Raw genomic sequence first — 14,012 nt, 5'->3', positions numbered from 1 at the left:
TTTTTTTTTAGTCTAACAAGTATTTGGCATATTCGATAATTTTTAACCGTCCCATAAATTGGGACATTATAACATCGGGATATTCTCTTGCATCCCTTGCCACATCATCGAGATACCTATTTCTTGCTTCTAAGAGTGAAAACTATCCTCACAAACCAACACGGTCACAATACCTACTTCTCGTTTCTAAGAGTGAAGACTATCCCAACAGACCAACATGGTCCATGTTATGTTTTCATTCATATACTTTGTAGAAAAATTTTCAGGAGGTTACCTAACATAAAATTGTTCGAAGTAAAACACACCTAGTTTTGAAGTTCATATGATTGAGCCATTGAAAAAGAAGGTGCGACAACTCTCTTCCATTTCTTTCTTTTCTATCAACTCCCTTAGTGGCTACAATGGTCATGGTTCGCCAGTATCTTTCCTCGTTCAATGGCGGCTTGGTGCGGTTCAGGTCAATTATGACTCTCCTCTCATTTAACGACGATAAGAAGTGAATTTTGGTAAGTTTATGAGATTTCATATGCCCGTTTAGTACGACTTTTAAGGGTCAGTATGATAAGTAGTTTAAGCCATTACGATTGTGATATTTGGAGTATGTTTTGGTATGTTTATGAGATGTGGAGTGAATTCAACGGAGTTAGGTTTGTTTGTTTTTATCTTTAAATAGTTGGTTGGATAAGTTTATAACATGTGGTTAAGGTTGTCTGTTTTGTCTTTAAATGATTAGGTTGATACGTTCATGGCGTGTGGAGTGCGTTATGCCCTTCGTATGGATTTCTAAGTAGTTTCAGAGTGTATTTTGGTGAGTTTATGCAATTTACACATTTTTTTTCAATGGCTAGAGTTAATTCGTTTAGGTGAGTTGGTGGGATTTGAAGTATGTGTATCATTTGGTGAAGTCGTTTGTTTTGGCTTCAAATGATTAGTTTGGTGAGTTTACTGACATCGACATTTTATTTTGACTTTTGAGCTGTTTTACTTAATTTAATACTCTCGGAGTTTATGTGGTTGGAGTTAACCCATATTGTTTGACTTTTAAGTAAAGTTCAGTTTGAGAAATTTTTAGGACCAACTTGAAATTTCGAGTATGTTGAATCGGTGACCCAAAGAATCCAAATAGAGTTAGGTTAGATTAAGCTGAAGTAGTTCTTTTAAATGGGGCGAAGACGGGGAATTGGGGCAGGGACAGTGACGGAAAATATAATCTAGTCTTCGACCCCATTTCTCTAACGGGGAAAAAAATCTCCTTCTTTGTCTAAACGGGCTTTGAAAAAGCCCTTAAGCAAGCCAAGTCAAGGCCCATAATTATTAATTCATTTTAGTATTTAGGGGGCAACGGGTTGGCTCTAACGATTCATGCCCAAGATTCAGATTCTGGATTAGCATTTTCCTGCATCTACTGCGACGTGGTCACATCACTTTTCAGTTTTAAGAGTGAAGATTATCCCCACATACCAACACGAGTCATCTTATATGCATCATAAGAAAATTTTCAAGAGGTCACTCAACATAGAATAAGCATGCTTAACTATAGAGTTCTTACGATTAAGTCACCAAAATCTATCTTATTGGTATAGATATTGACTTTCAATTCTTCCTATTTTTAGAATGATTTTCATTTGAATGTGATATCCGTTCATTCATGTATCCATTCTTTACTCGGGTGTCACATACCCACCAACTTCATAAATATTTAAAAATAAATAAATAAATAAATAAATATTTTACAAATTAACATTTTACTTTTATTAAAAACAAAAAAAATTGAATAAATAACCCAAAAAAAATTAGGATCAAGTCAAGTCAAAGGTATAATTTGATACATTTTTTGAATTTAATTTGAAATATTATGTATGAGAAATAAAATAAGAAAAAATGTGAGGTAAAATAAACGTTCGCGATGGGACTCGAACCCACAATCTCCCGCTCCGGAGGCGAGCGCCTTATCCATTAGGCCACGCGAACTGTTTGTTCAAGGAAGGCAAATTAAATAATAAAGTTAAATATTATAATGACTTAAAAATATAACCTTTGCCATTATTTTTCAATAGCACAACTAATTTGTTCATGTCCAATAAGAATATTAATGTTTAATTTCAATCATAGATTCAGCTTTTTAATTATGTTCTATTGTTTTTACTTTTGGGCTCATATTGTAAATATTAGAAAAAAAAAATCTAAACGTACGTTTTTTTATCGAAGCCCCTCAATATTAATTTATAACAATTTAGCTTTAAAATGAATTTTTCGGGTCTTAAATGAAATCTAAGTTGTGTAACAATCTAACAAATTTAGGGTCTTAAATGAAACTCGAGTATAACCACCAAAATAACACCTTATTGTATTGAAAGTGCGCATATTTGAACAGAGTTTTTTTTCCAACTCAATGAATGAAGGGAAGAGTACGAGTAAGACAGTCTTTCTATATGACTCGCTGAAGGAGGGAGAGCTCTTTATGCTGGTCTATCGTGCGCGTCTAGTCTATTGCACTTGTGATATTGCTTGCATTTAGTTTATCATACTTGTGCTATTATAGTTGTTGCTCGGATTCTCACTTGTCCTTCCTACTCTTGTCCTAGACTTATAACCTACTATCTTTAATCTTTAGTAAGTTCAATTCAATCGTCTGACTCAATCACCCCATTATGTTATGTTTTAAGTTCGCGTAAACTCGAAAAATTCAAATATTTCACTTGAAACCTTAATGCAAACAAAATGTTATAGATCTTTATTTTGAAAGCGTGAGTTATGGGTACTTGTGATGTGTCGAAGCATTTGTTTAGACTCAATCCAATTGTTCGAGTTGTAAAATTTTGAACCCAAAAAACCCGTTACAAAATAATGAAACCAACCCAATTCAACTATAAGTTTTTTAGTTGGATTGATTTGGATGGTTCGAGTTATTTATTTAATTTATTTTTAATAAAAGTAAAAGGTAAGTTCGTAAAATATTTATTTATTTATTTTAAAATATTTAATTAAGATTTTATAACTTGAATGAATGGCATTTTTGAAAATAATTTGACAAATCCCTCTTTACCTTTTTTCTTCTCAAAATCCTACGACGAGCCTTTTCTTTTTCATCTTCACTCTGCGCCATTTCCAGACCCTCTGCACCTCTCGCCGCCTCTTTCCCGTTCATCTTTGCCTGTATCTCCCCCTCTCCGCCGATCTCTCGTCCGCCGCCGTTTGTCTTTGCCGTTTTGGCTTCTTCTTCGTCTTCCTTTCTCCTGCAAAACCCTAATATCTCCAGACCCTAGATTGAAGGGGGTAAATCTTAAGGTAGGACAAGATGAGGATTATGATAAAAGGTGGTGTTTGGAAGAACACCGAAGATGAGATCCTTAAAGCTGCGGTTATGAAATATGGAAAAAACCAGTGGGCTCGAATCTCGTCGCTTCTTGTTCGGAAATCTGCTAAGCAGTGTAAGGCTCGATGGTATGAGTGGCTTGATCCTTCCATTAAAAAGGTGCCTTTCTTTCTCCCTTTCACTTGTCTTGAATTTTTCTTTTTTTCTTTTGCTGTTTTTGTAACTGGGCACTGGAAAGTGGAGTGAGCTGCGGGTGGAAGGAGTTTCTGTCCCTGTTTGGTTTAGGCTTAATAGTTTATATTTGGAAAATATATGTTAGCTGTGATTTGATTTACGTTTAAAAGTAAAGGAGACATATAAGATGAGAATTGAGAGGAAATGAGGGACGTAGGCCTTCCCGATGTTCTTTCAGGAAGTATGGTGGTAGTTGGTGATACCATCTAGTGCTATGCATTTAGGATGTTTGAGAATGGAACTGTCATGCTAAAAGAGGCTAAAAAAAAGTTAATGTGGGAGAAAATTCCCAAGGAAAGTCAGTGTCTTGGCATGGATTGTGCTTAATGGTCAACTTAATACAGTTGAAATTCTTCAGAAAAGTTACTGTGGGAGAAAGAATTTTGAAAGAAGAGAAAAATGTATCCGGGGGGGAGTGCGTTTTCTCATGGGAATGATAATGATAATGATAATTAATGTTGATACTTGATGACCGGATTTCTGTTGGATGATGTCCTATGAAGCTCAGTATGGTTTGATTCTCAAATCGGCCAGGTTTCCTGTTTTTGTGCTTTCATTTCCCTAGTTTTGCAATCTGGAAAGTCACCTCAGTTTCTTTGTTGTGGTAGGTTCTTTGGACTGACCATTTGATTTCCATGATTACTTTAGACTGAGTGGACAAGAGAGGAGGATGAGAAACTACTCCATCTTGCTAAGCTCATGCCAACCCAGTGGAGAACTATTGCACCAATTGTCGGGCGTACTCCATCCCAGTGCCTCGAGCGGTACGAGAAGCTTCTTGATGCTGCTTGTGTTAAGGATGAGAATTACGAACCAGGAGATGACCCAAGAAAATTGCGCCCGGGAGAAATTGACCCAAACCCAGAATCAAAGCCTGCACGTCCTGATCCTGTTGACATGGATGAAGATGAAAAGGAAATGCTTTCTGAAGCACGAGCCAGGTTAGCAAATACTAGGGGAAAGAAGGCAAAAAGGAAAGCCAGAGAGAAACAACTTGAAGAGGCCAGGAGGCTTGCTTCGCTACAAAAAAGAAGAGAGCTGAAAGCTGCAGGGATTGATACTCGACACCGGAAGAGAAAGAGAAAAGGAATAGATTACAATGCTGAAATTCCTTTTGAGAAGAGGCCTCCTCCAGGGTTTTTTGATGTTGGTGAGGAAGATAGACCAGTGGAACAACCCAAGTTTCCAACAACAATTGAAGAACTTGAAGGCAAAAGAAGGATTGACGTAGAATCTCAATTAAGAAAGCAAGATATTGCAAAGAATAAAATTGCGCAGAGGCAAGATGCTCCATCAGCTGTACTGCAAGCAAATAAGCTGAATGATCCAGAGATGGTGAGGAAAAGATCTAAACTTATGCTTCCTGCACCTCAAATTGCAGACCATGAATTGGAGGAAATTGCAAAGATGGGATATGCCAGTGATCTTCTTGCTGGTAATGAAGTGCTTGCAGAAGGAAGTGGTGCTACACGAGCTCTGCTTGCAAATTATGCACAGACACCACGACAAGGAATGACACCTTTTCGAACTCCCCAAAGGACACCGGCTGGGAAGGGTGATGCTATAATGATGGAGGCTGAAAACCTTGCTAGGCTGAGAGAATCTCAGACTCCATTATTGGGAGGAGAGAACCCAGAGCTGCATCCTTCAGATTTTTCAGGGGTCACCCCAAGGAAAAAAGAGATTCAAACACCGAATCCCATGCTAACACCCTCAGCAACTCCTGGTGGTGCTGGTCTCACACCTCGTAGTGGCATGACACCAGCTAGGGATGCTTACTCCTTTGGTGTGACTCCCAAAGGAACGCCTATTAGAGATGAGTTACATATCAATGAAGACATGGACACACATGATAGTGCAAAACTAGAGTCTCAAAGACAAGCTGATTTGAGGAGGAATCTTAGCCTAGGATTAGGCAATCTTCCACAGCCTAAGAATGAGTACCAGGTAGTTATGCAACCAATTCCAGAAGATAAAGAAGAACCAGAGGAGATGATTGAAGAGGACATGTCTGACAGGATTGCTAGAGAACGAGCAGAGGAAGAGGCAAGACAGCAGGCTTTGCTTAGGAAAAGATCAAAAGTGCTACAGAGGGAGCTTCCTCGACCTCCTACTGCTTCTTTGGAACTTATTAGAAATTCTTTGATGAGAGCTGATGGAGACAAGAGCTCATTTGTTCCACCTACCCCTATTGAGCAGGCTGATGAAATGATAAGAAAGGAGCTTCTTGCTTTACTAGAGCATGATAATGTGAAGTACCCAATCGATGAAAAGGTCAACAAGGAGAAAAAGAAAGGTTCCAAACGCACAGGAAATAGACCTGCTGCGGCCATCCCTACCATAGACGATTTTGAAGAAACTGAGATGCAAGAGGTAAACTTTTCCCAACCATTGTTTTTTAACGTTCAATTTAATTTTCTTGCTGTTATATCTTGTTTAGAAAAACCAATTTTGTGTCATCTTTTTATTTTTTAAGGAGCCTGCTTGATTGGAGGTATTTTTCTATTAGATTGTAAAATTTAATCTGTTATAGATAAGATTGAATTTCTGTTTTTCTTTTCTTTGTAAAAATCCTGTGGAAGGGCAAATAAAATATATTACCATTGAACCTAGTGCCCATTGGATTAGCTACTTTACTTGAACTATTGGGTTCTGGTTATTGGACGTTGCCACTTATGGAAGCTGATAGTTTTAGCTCTTCTTTTATTATTCTTGCCGAAGTAGATCCAATAGTGGTATGAAAAGCAATAGTTTCTATTAGAACTGTTGAGGCTGGTTTAGATGGTAGGGTGGCATTGATAGCAATTCCTGGAGGAAGGTTTGGAATGTGAGTACTCGCTTGTTGTGCTAGTGTTGGTTCTAGTGATAGTGGTTCTGTGGTAGTTGCCAGTTGCAGCTTTTGGGTGTTCAAACTGTTGGCTTTGGTGTTTAAAAGTACGATGATTGGCAGTATAATCCGTTTCATAGTTTGTTTGTATCATGCACTCTGTTTTATAGATTTTAAACATTTATGTTCAAATGTGCTGGAGAATTACTATTTTGGAGTTAAAATGATTTTTGTTCTGCTGCACATGGAAGTGAAGTTTATATAATTAAAGAAAGCTATCAAACAGTTAGTGTTTTAATACTACTACGACTGCTAATAATTAATCCAAACTGATATGAATAATATAATAATATATATTTTATTCGATGAATTTATTTATTTATTTTTTTGAGTAAAACAACGCATGAGTTAGTGGATAAAACCTCTGTCCGCTTGCGGAAGGCCAATGTCTTGATCAATTGTTTTGTTTTCTTACCTTAACCAGTCAAACCAAGTTCAAATTGGTTTATTTAATCAATTATTGAAGTTAATTTAAATTTAACTTGCATGAATTTATTTCAAATTAATTAAAATATTAATGCTGATCAATATGATATGGAGTAATGAATATTAATATGAAGTATTAATTAGAGGTTGTATAAAAATTAGTTAGTATTGGCAAATTATCTTGATTATTTTGTAGTTAAATAAAACTAATTACTAAGTAATAGATTTTCTCATTCTCTATTATTCATCCCCTAGGAACAAAAATCCTATCTATTGGTAGGGTAGTATAAATCTTTATTGTATTTTTTTTAAAAAATATAACTTGAATGATCATATCCTAGGTTTTAAAAGCAAAAGTTGAGCTAATTTTTGGAAGCTAACTTAGTATCTTTCTAAATTGATTGAAACATCTTACAGATCTTTTTCTGTAATCAATAATTATGCATTTAAAATTTTAAAATTAAGTTTGATGTTTTACCCGAATTTATTATTCTACCCTAATATTTATTTCTGTTTCCATCAATGTTTTCAAAATAAATGATTAATGTGTGTTTACTATGATTTGCCAGTGTTTTACATGTATTTAAAAAGTGTTTAATTTGTATCCAATTTATTCACCAAGTGTGCAATATTTGTTTACTTTTTAAAATATTACTTGATGACTTACGTCGACTTATTAGAGTGTTTTTCTATATGTGTCAAAGACAGGCACATTGCTCTAGCAGGGTTTGCGCTTTATAGTTCAACATGTTGCTTAGGGTTATTATAATATGCATGGGGCTATAGTATAAAACTATATGACGTAGATAGGTCCTCCCTGTTAGTCATCTTGTCTCATCCTTCGATTATTGACCATGTTGGACATCAATTAAGACATTGTCTGTAGGTCGTGAATCTCTTTTTATATAAAAAATCCTGAAGCTGAAGGTGGATTTTACATTTTTACTCTAGTCTGCACTGCTGGTTGAAGGTCTGCAATGCCAATCCGGGCTCTTAATTAACTTCCGTTGTTTTGTTGGGTCATTGCTTTCATTATTTCAGTGACATCTCTCATGTGTTGTTTTTTTTTTCTATAATATGCAATTTTGTGCTAGCAGATTAAAAGATTTTCAGGTTTCTAAATGTCCTCTCGAAGTTATGACTTGAGGTAGCCAACTGTTTGATCCTATCCTTGTCATGTACAGAGGTCTATGGTTACGGAAAGAGTTGGTTTTATTTATGCGTGTCTTTCTTTTCTTTGGTTCCATGGAGGAATTACGAGTTGTAATTGACATTTCCTATGAAAACCTTGTGATGACATTCCATTGATTCTTAGTTTACTAATGTAGTGAAGTAATTTCATTCTATCTACTTGATGTTTGTTTTTCCGTATATTTAGTAAGTTGGTTGTTTGAAACAGGCTGATTATTTGATAAAGGAAGAGGCTCGGTATCTGTGTGTTGCAATGGGGCATGAAAATGAACCCTTAGAGGAATTTGTGGAAGCTCACAAAACGTGCTTGAACGATCTTATGTATTTCCCCACTAGGAGTGCATATGGACTTTCCAGCGTGGCTGGAAACCATGAGAAACTAGCCGCCCTGCAGGATGAATTTGAGTATGTGAAAAAGAAAATGGATGATGATACTGAGAAGGCTGTCCGGCTGGAGAAGAAGGTTAAGGTTCTCACACATGGCTATGAGGTATATATATTATTGTTGGAATGATCACATTTATGGCATCAAACTTCATCTCTCTTTTTTTGTTTTGTTTCATTTAATTCTCTATTTAATATTCATTTTTTTCCTTGCTGGTAAATATTTTCTGTTCCGCAACTGGTTGATATGTTCCACTAATATTTCTTGGCCATTTTTTTCATTTTCACAAGCGAAAGAGTCTAAACTGTGTAGCTGGAGACCAAATATGTATTCCTCTTTAAGCGAATGCAATGTTTTGAATATTTTTGGAATTCCTCTTTCTTTTGTAAATTTTCAATGTCACACCTCAATTGATTCTAAATACAATGTTTTTTCTTTGAACAAGAAACAAACTTTTATTTCAAAGGATCCCACAGTTTCTCCTTCTCTCACACATTATGTTGGTGATTGTGATGCTGCTTCTAAAGTTAGTTTGAGTGGTGTGGAATCTACTTTTTAGCTTACGGAAACTATTATGGATGATAATGGTGTAGAAGATGCTTTTGGTGATGATTTAGTATCATTTTTTCAAGAAAGTGACAAAGATTCCTCATTCTCTTCTTTCATAATGCCCAAAGAGTTTTCTTCTCTTACTGAAACTTGTGGTGAAATTCTTTGTTTCATTCCCAAGATATTCATTGTTGAATTTTGATTGTTATTGCGTTTGAGGTTTGAGTTGAGTGGTTCTTGCTTGATGTTTTGGGACTGAGTTTTGCATTTCTCCTTTGTGGTTGTTCTTTTTGGTTGTGGCTATGATGTTTGGGTCTTTTTTTTCTTTGTTTGTTCAAGGCTTTTGGTTCTCAATCGTCGCCTTTTGTTTTGTTTTCAGAGGGCGATCTTTTGTGTTGAGTTTGGTCCTTCAGGCTACCTCTTTGCTAGTTCCTTTTGTTCAGGTTGCTTGATGTTTCTCGTTGCGGAAGTTATTTTCTATATCTTGTTCTTTTTTGGTTCTCTGAAGTGGTTTTTTTGTTTCCCATTGAGTTCATATTTTCACTTCCCTATGGAGTTCGTATTTTCACTTCCTTGTGGAGTTCGTATTTTTGAGCACGAGTCTCTTTTCATTTTTTCAATGAAAAGTTTTGTCTCTTGTTGGGGAAAAAAATGGAATCATTGAACAAGAAACCATACTTTCGTTTCAAATTGAACTATCTTTTCTATGAAATATTCAGAGACAGGGCAATAGGCTATAAATAGCCAAAAAAAGAATGGGTTTTGAATGCATAATTGGGAAACCATTGGGGAGTAAAGAAAATCTCTACTTTGTAAAAACAAATAATGGCAAAAGATAATATGGAATCCGTTTTGAACGAGACCAAATGGAGGCAAAAGAATGAATTTAATTCCAAATGTGTTCATATTTCTATTTTTTCCTTAATACTTCCTTCTTTCACACTGCTTCCAAATCTCCCATAAGTTGGTCCAAGTATATATACACTGCTTCCAAGCCCAAAGTAATCATGTTTAGAAGTAGTGAAATATGAGAAGCCTCTCAATGGAAAGTCAATACTTGGTAGGATTTGAATTTTTGTACTTATTTTAGCTTTTCAATTGTCAATGAAAAGTTTTGTTTCTTGTTTTAAAAGAATATGTTTGGTGTGAGACTATGTAATTTGGGGTTGGAAGGTTTTGGTGGGAAAGATGGTCGGTCCTTCGGGAGTTTTCAATTTCTTAATGAGAAGTTTGTTTCTTTCCAAAAAAAAAAAAAAAAAGAGATAGGATTTGGTATGCGCCTCACTCTAACTGCTCTCATTTGGAGTTTTGGTTCCAAGTGTATGACCTTTTGTCAATTTCATTTTTCTTAATGGAAGTGATTTCTTGAAGACAAGTAATTTTTACTCATTATTCCATTTTTCTATGCCACCTTTCGTTGGCTATTGCTTTGGATTTCTTATGAAATCCTTTGTTTGGTAGGGTTCTCAAACCTATTTCTGGAATATTTTGGGCGGGTGGTAAACCTCTTACTCTCTACTTCTTTGCTTATATCAACTATCTCATAGGATTGAATTCAATACTTGGCAGGCTTTGAATTTTTGTACTCATTTTAGCCTTTTAGTCGTCATTGAAAAGCTTTGTTTCTTGTTTTAAAGGAATAGGTTTGGAGTGAGACTATGTAATTTTGGGTTGGAAAGGTTTTGGTGGAAAGTTGTCCTTCGGAAGTTTTCAATTTCTTAATGTAAAGTTTGTTTCCCTCTCCAAAAAAAAAAAAAAAAAAAAAAAAAAAAGGAAAAAAAAAAAAGAGGAAGAAGAGAAGAAATAGGATTTGGAGTGCGCCTCAAGAACAGAAACAGGACTTGCTGTGCGCCCCACTCTAAAATACTCTCCTTTGAAGTTTTGGTTCCAAGTGTATGACCTATGGTTATTCCATTTTCTCTCTGCAACTTTTCGTTGGCTTTTGCTTTGGGTTTCCACATGTTCTTTCAGTTTGTCAAATCCTATGCTGGGGAGGGTTCTCAAACCTTTTTTTTTGGAAAATTTTTAGGTGCGTGGTAAACCTCTTAACTCTCTATTTCTTTGCTTATATCAACTATCTGATAAGAGGTCACATTTGGTGACCTCTATCTTGACGAAAGCGGATCACTCCCCTCCCATCTCTTTAGGCTTTTGTTGAAAAAGAGCTCTGTCGGGGGTATCGTATCTTGAGGCGGTATAGTGAAGCCTTGTTGGCCAAATGACTTCGGCACTTCTTCAAGGAGATGGATACCCTGTGGCATCGTGTTATTGTGTGCAAATACAATCCAAACCCTATCGAGTGAACTTCGGGTAGAGGTACTAAAGGCACTTTTAGAAAACCTGGAAAGTGATTTCTTTTGGTCTCCCCTCAGTTTGTGAGATGCTTAGTAGGGAATGGGACAAATATCTATGTTTGGGAGGGGGATAGGTCTCTTTGCTTCGATTTCTTGTTCTTTATGATTTATATGCTTCGAAACTTCACCATAGGTATGACCCCATTTTCATTTTTTCCTTCTATCTCCGTCGTGTTTTATTTGATAGGGAAATGAATGAAGGTTGACCCTTCTTTCTTTGCTTTGGGATGCCTCGGTTGAACTTTGTTTCTTGGGCAGGGTGAACACCTACGGGGAGTTCTCTTTAGGAGTGATGTGGAGGACCTAGACCATATTCTTAGGAGATAGTTCACTCGATTGTTTCTCAGTTTGAGGTGCGCTTGGCGAGGAACAATTCTTGCTCTCTTATGGTTTGAGGTTATTCATCTTCCTTAGTCTTACAGGGGTGTTTTTTTATGGTAGGTTGGGCTTTTTTCACTGTTCTTTAGGGTGTTTGGTGGGTAAGGAATAATAGATATTTTAGGGATTTTTAGGTTGATTTTCTCTCTTCCTTTCTTTATTTGTCGTGTTTCTGTCTTTGTGCTAATCTGTACTGAATATTTGTGGTCATTTATTCATGGAAAAGGCCAAGATTAATTAGTTGAATATGGTGAAGACAGTCCATTGGGCTGATGGAAAAAAAGAAAAGTCCTTAATAATTACATAGGTAGAAATTGGGAGGAAACAATACAAACATCTGAGATTCCACTGTTCACTTTTACCTTATCTCCTTGGAATTATTTCTCATATGGTGAAGGCAGTCCATTGGGGTGATTGGGGGGCTTTTTATAGAGCATAGTAGGTCGCCTCGTAGCGTTACAGTTGTGCTTTCGTTTGGCTTCATGCTAACTTTTCTTTGGGTCCTTTCTGTAGTTCTCTCCATCAAACGAGTGAAAATTATTGTGTTTCTCATACACCTTGTGTATACTTCCACGTTGTCTTGAAAGATATGGAAACACAATTGATCTCTACAAAGCTGTTTACTTCCTTTTCTCAAAAGTTCTATATTCCAATTCACTCATTTATTGCTGAAGCCATTTTTCTCATTCTCTCCTTTTCTTGTGTTGCTGGGTAACGTTCTTTGTATACTGATCATTAAACACACTCGAGGGGTGGAGGATGTGTGCTGGGAGATAGTGTTTGCTCTGTAATGTTCTTAAAGAACTACAAAACTGATTACAACACCTTGTGAAATTTGGAAGCCTAATTTGTTATTTGTTGACATTTCAGACACGGTCAAAACAAAGCATTTGGCCGCAAATTGAGGCGACTTTCAAGCAGATAGACACTGCAGCAACAGAGCTGGAGTGCTTTGAAGCTCTTAAAAAGCAAGAGATGTCAGCTGCTTCACACAGGATTAGTGGTATCTGGGAGGAGGTTCAGAAACAAAAAGAGCTGGAGAGAACTCTGCAGCTACGTTATGGGAACCTTTTTGCGGACTTGGAAAAGATGACGAAAATCATGGACGAGCGCAAGGCACAAGCACTAAAGGAAGAAGAAATTGCAGCGGAGAACCGTGCTCTTCAGTTGGCCGAGGCTGAGGCTAATCGAACTGTAGGAGAAAATGCTGATAGTTCTGAAGCTGTGTTTGCGTTAGCAGTTGATGGTGAAAATTCTATGCCTCCCAATGAATTAGCGGGTGAACAACAAAACTCTTCCTTGGGACATGAACATGAAGGTTCTAATGCCATGGATATCGACGCAGAGAAAGAAAGTGTTGCAGCGAGCTCGGATATTGGTTTACCTGATGACAAACTACCTTCTGCAGTGGCAGAGAATGATGCATCATCGTCTGACAAGGCTTTCGATGATTCTGATAAGAGTCAAACCATCGACGTTCCTTCACAAGAACTCGTGGTCCCTCCTGCTAATGGCACTCCAGACGTGCCCGTTACGGTGGAAAATAAGATCAGCAATGATTTGGTTGATGGAGCTGCACCTACCGAAAATGCTGAATGTGGTACCGATATTGTCAAGGAAGGTAAAGATGTCGAAAGTCAGCAACCTGTGATCGAAGCTGGAAACTCGGATGTGAATTCGACTAATCTGGATTCTTCTAATAATGATGTCGTAGAACTCCCTCGTGGCGACGAGGAAGCAACGGAATCAAATGTGTAGGATGATGTAGATGATTCAGATTGTTTTGCGGCTTGTTTTTTTTCCCAGTAGGATAAGAGAGGGAGAGAGAAAGAAAGAGATTAATTCCATGAAGAGAAGAAGAGATGGGCTGCGATGATATGCTGAAACAAGATTTGTATTGCTTTCTTTTTGTAGGATTTTCATATAAGAAACATTTCATTAAAGCTTTCATTATGCATATGAGTATTGATGACACTTCACTTATTCATTTCTATTATACTCTGTCCCACATGTTATCAGTTCAACACCATCTCCCTCCACAACTCACATTAGAGATACATGGAAATGGCATGAAGATTGTTCATAGTTGTTCTCTGGAGCACGAAGGTTCCTTCGTTCTCGGACTCGGTATTGAAGGAGGTGTAGTCTCTTCTCCGTTAATCCTTGACGGGGTGTTGGTTCAAATGTTTTGAAAGTGTAAGGTATAGGTTAACTTGCCAAATTTACTAAATACATTCTATTATACTCGGGTTTTTACAATACTTTATTCTTATTATTCTTATTGTTACTTCT

General features: G+C 36.8%; 1 protein-coding gene and 1 non-coding gene across 3 annotated transcripts; one reads left to right on the top strand and one right to left on the bottom strand.

Moving 5' to 3' along the window:
• Positions 1-1,898: 1,898 nt before the first annotated feature.
• Positions 1,899-1,971, bottom strand: TRNAR-CCG. Its single transcript has one exon. It is a non-coding gene; the product is annotated as a tRNA-Arg (tRNA).
• Positions 1,972-3,068: 1,097 nt separating this feature from the next.
• LOC111792713 (cell division cycle 5-like protein) lies at positions 3,069-13,740 on the top strand. 2 transcript variants are annotated; one of them, XM_023674273.1, is made up of 4 exons: positions 3,069-3,475; positions 4,199-5,923; positions 8,263-8,544; positions 12,591-13,740. In XM_023674273.1, exons 1-4 carry the CDS (start codon positions 3,299-3,301, stop codon positions 13,476-13,478), a joined length of 3,072 nt encoding a protein of 1,023 aa, XP_023530041.1. In that variant the 5' UTR covers positions 3,069-3,298; the 3' UTR covers positions 13,479-13,740. The 2 variants fall into 2 exon arrangements, with proteins under 2 accessions (XP_023530041.1, XP_023530042.1); XM_023674274.1 differs by having other exon boundaries at positions 3,390-3,475; positions 4,159-5,923.
• The last annotated feature ends 272 nt before the right edge of the window (positions 13,741-14,012 follow it).

This window comes from Cucurbita pepo, chromosome LG04 (assembly GCF_002806865.2).
Source record: "Cucurbita pepo subsp. pepo cultivar mu-cu-16 chromosome LG04, ASM280686v2, whole genome shotgun sequence".
NCBI lineage: Eukaryota > Viridiplantae > Streptophyta > Magnoliopsida > Cucurbitales > Cucurbitaceae > Cucurbita > Cucurbita pepo.
The sequence above is the reverse complement of the archived record's forward strand: the minus strand, read 5'-3'. Positions and strand labels throughout refer to the sequence as shown.

Excerpts from the sequence above, each read along its gene's own strand:
- LOC111792713 (XM_023674273.1), top strand. The coding sequence starts at position 3,299 with ATGAGGATTATGATAAAAGGTGGTGTTTGGAAGAACACCGAAGATGAG. Across the intron at positions 5,924-8,262 it reads AAGAAACTGAGATGCAAGAG|GCTGATTATTTGATAAAGGA; the intron begins GTAAACTTTTCC and ends TGTTTGAAACAG. Across the intron at positions 8,545-12,590 it reads TTCTCACACATGGCTATGAG|ACACGGTCAAAACAAAGCAT; the intron begins GTATATATATTA and ends TTGACATTTCAG.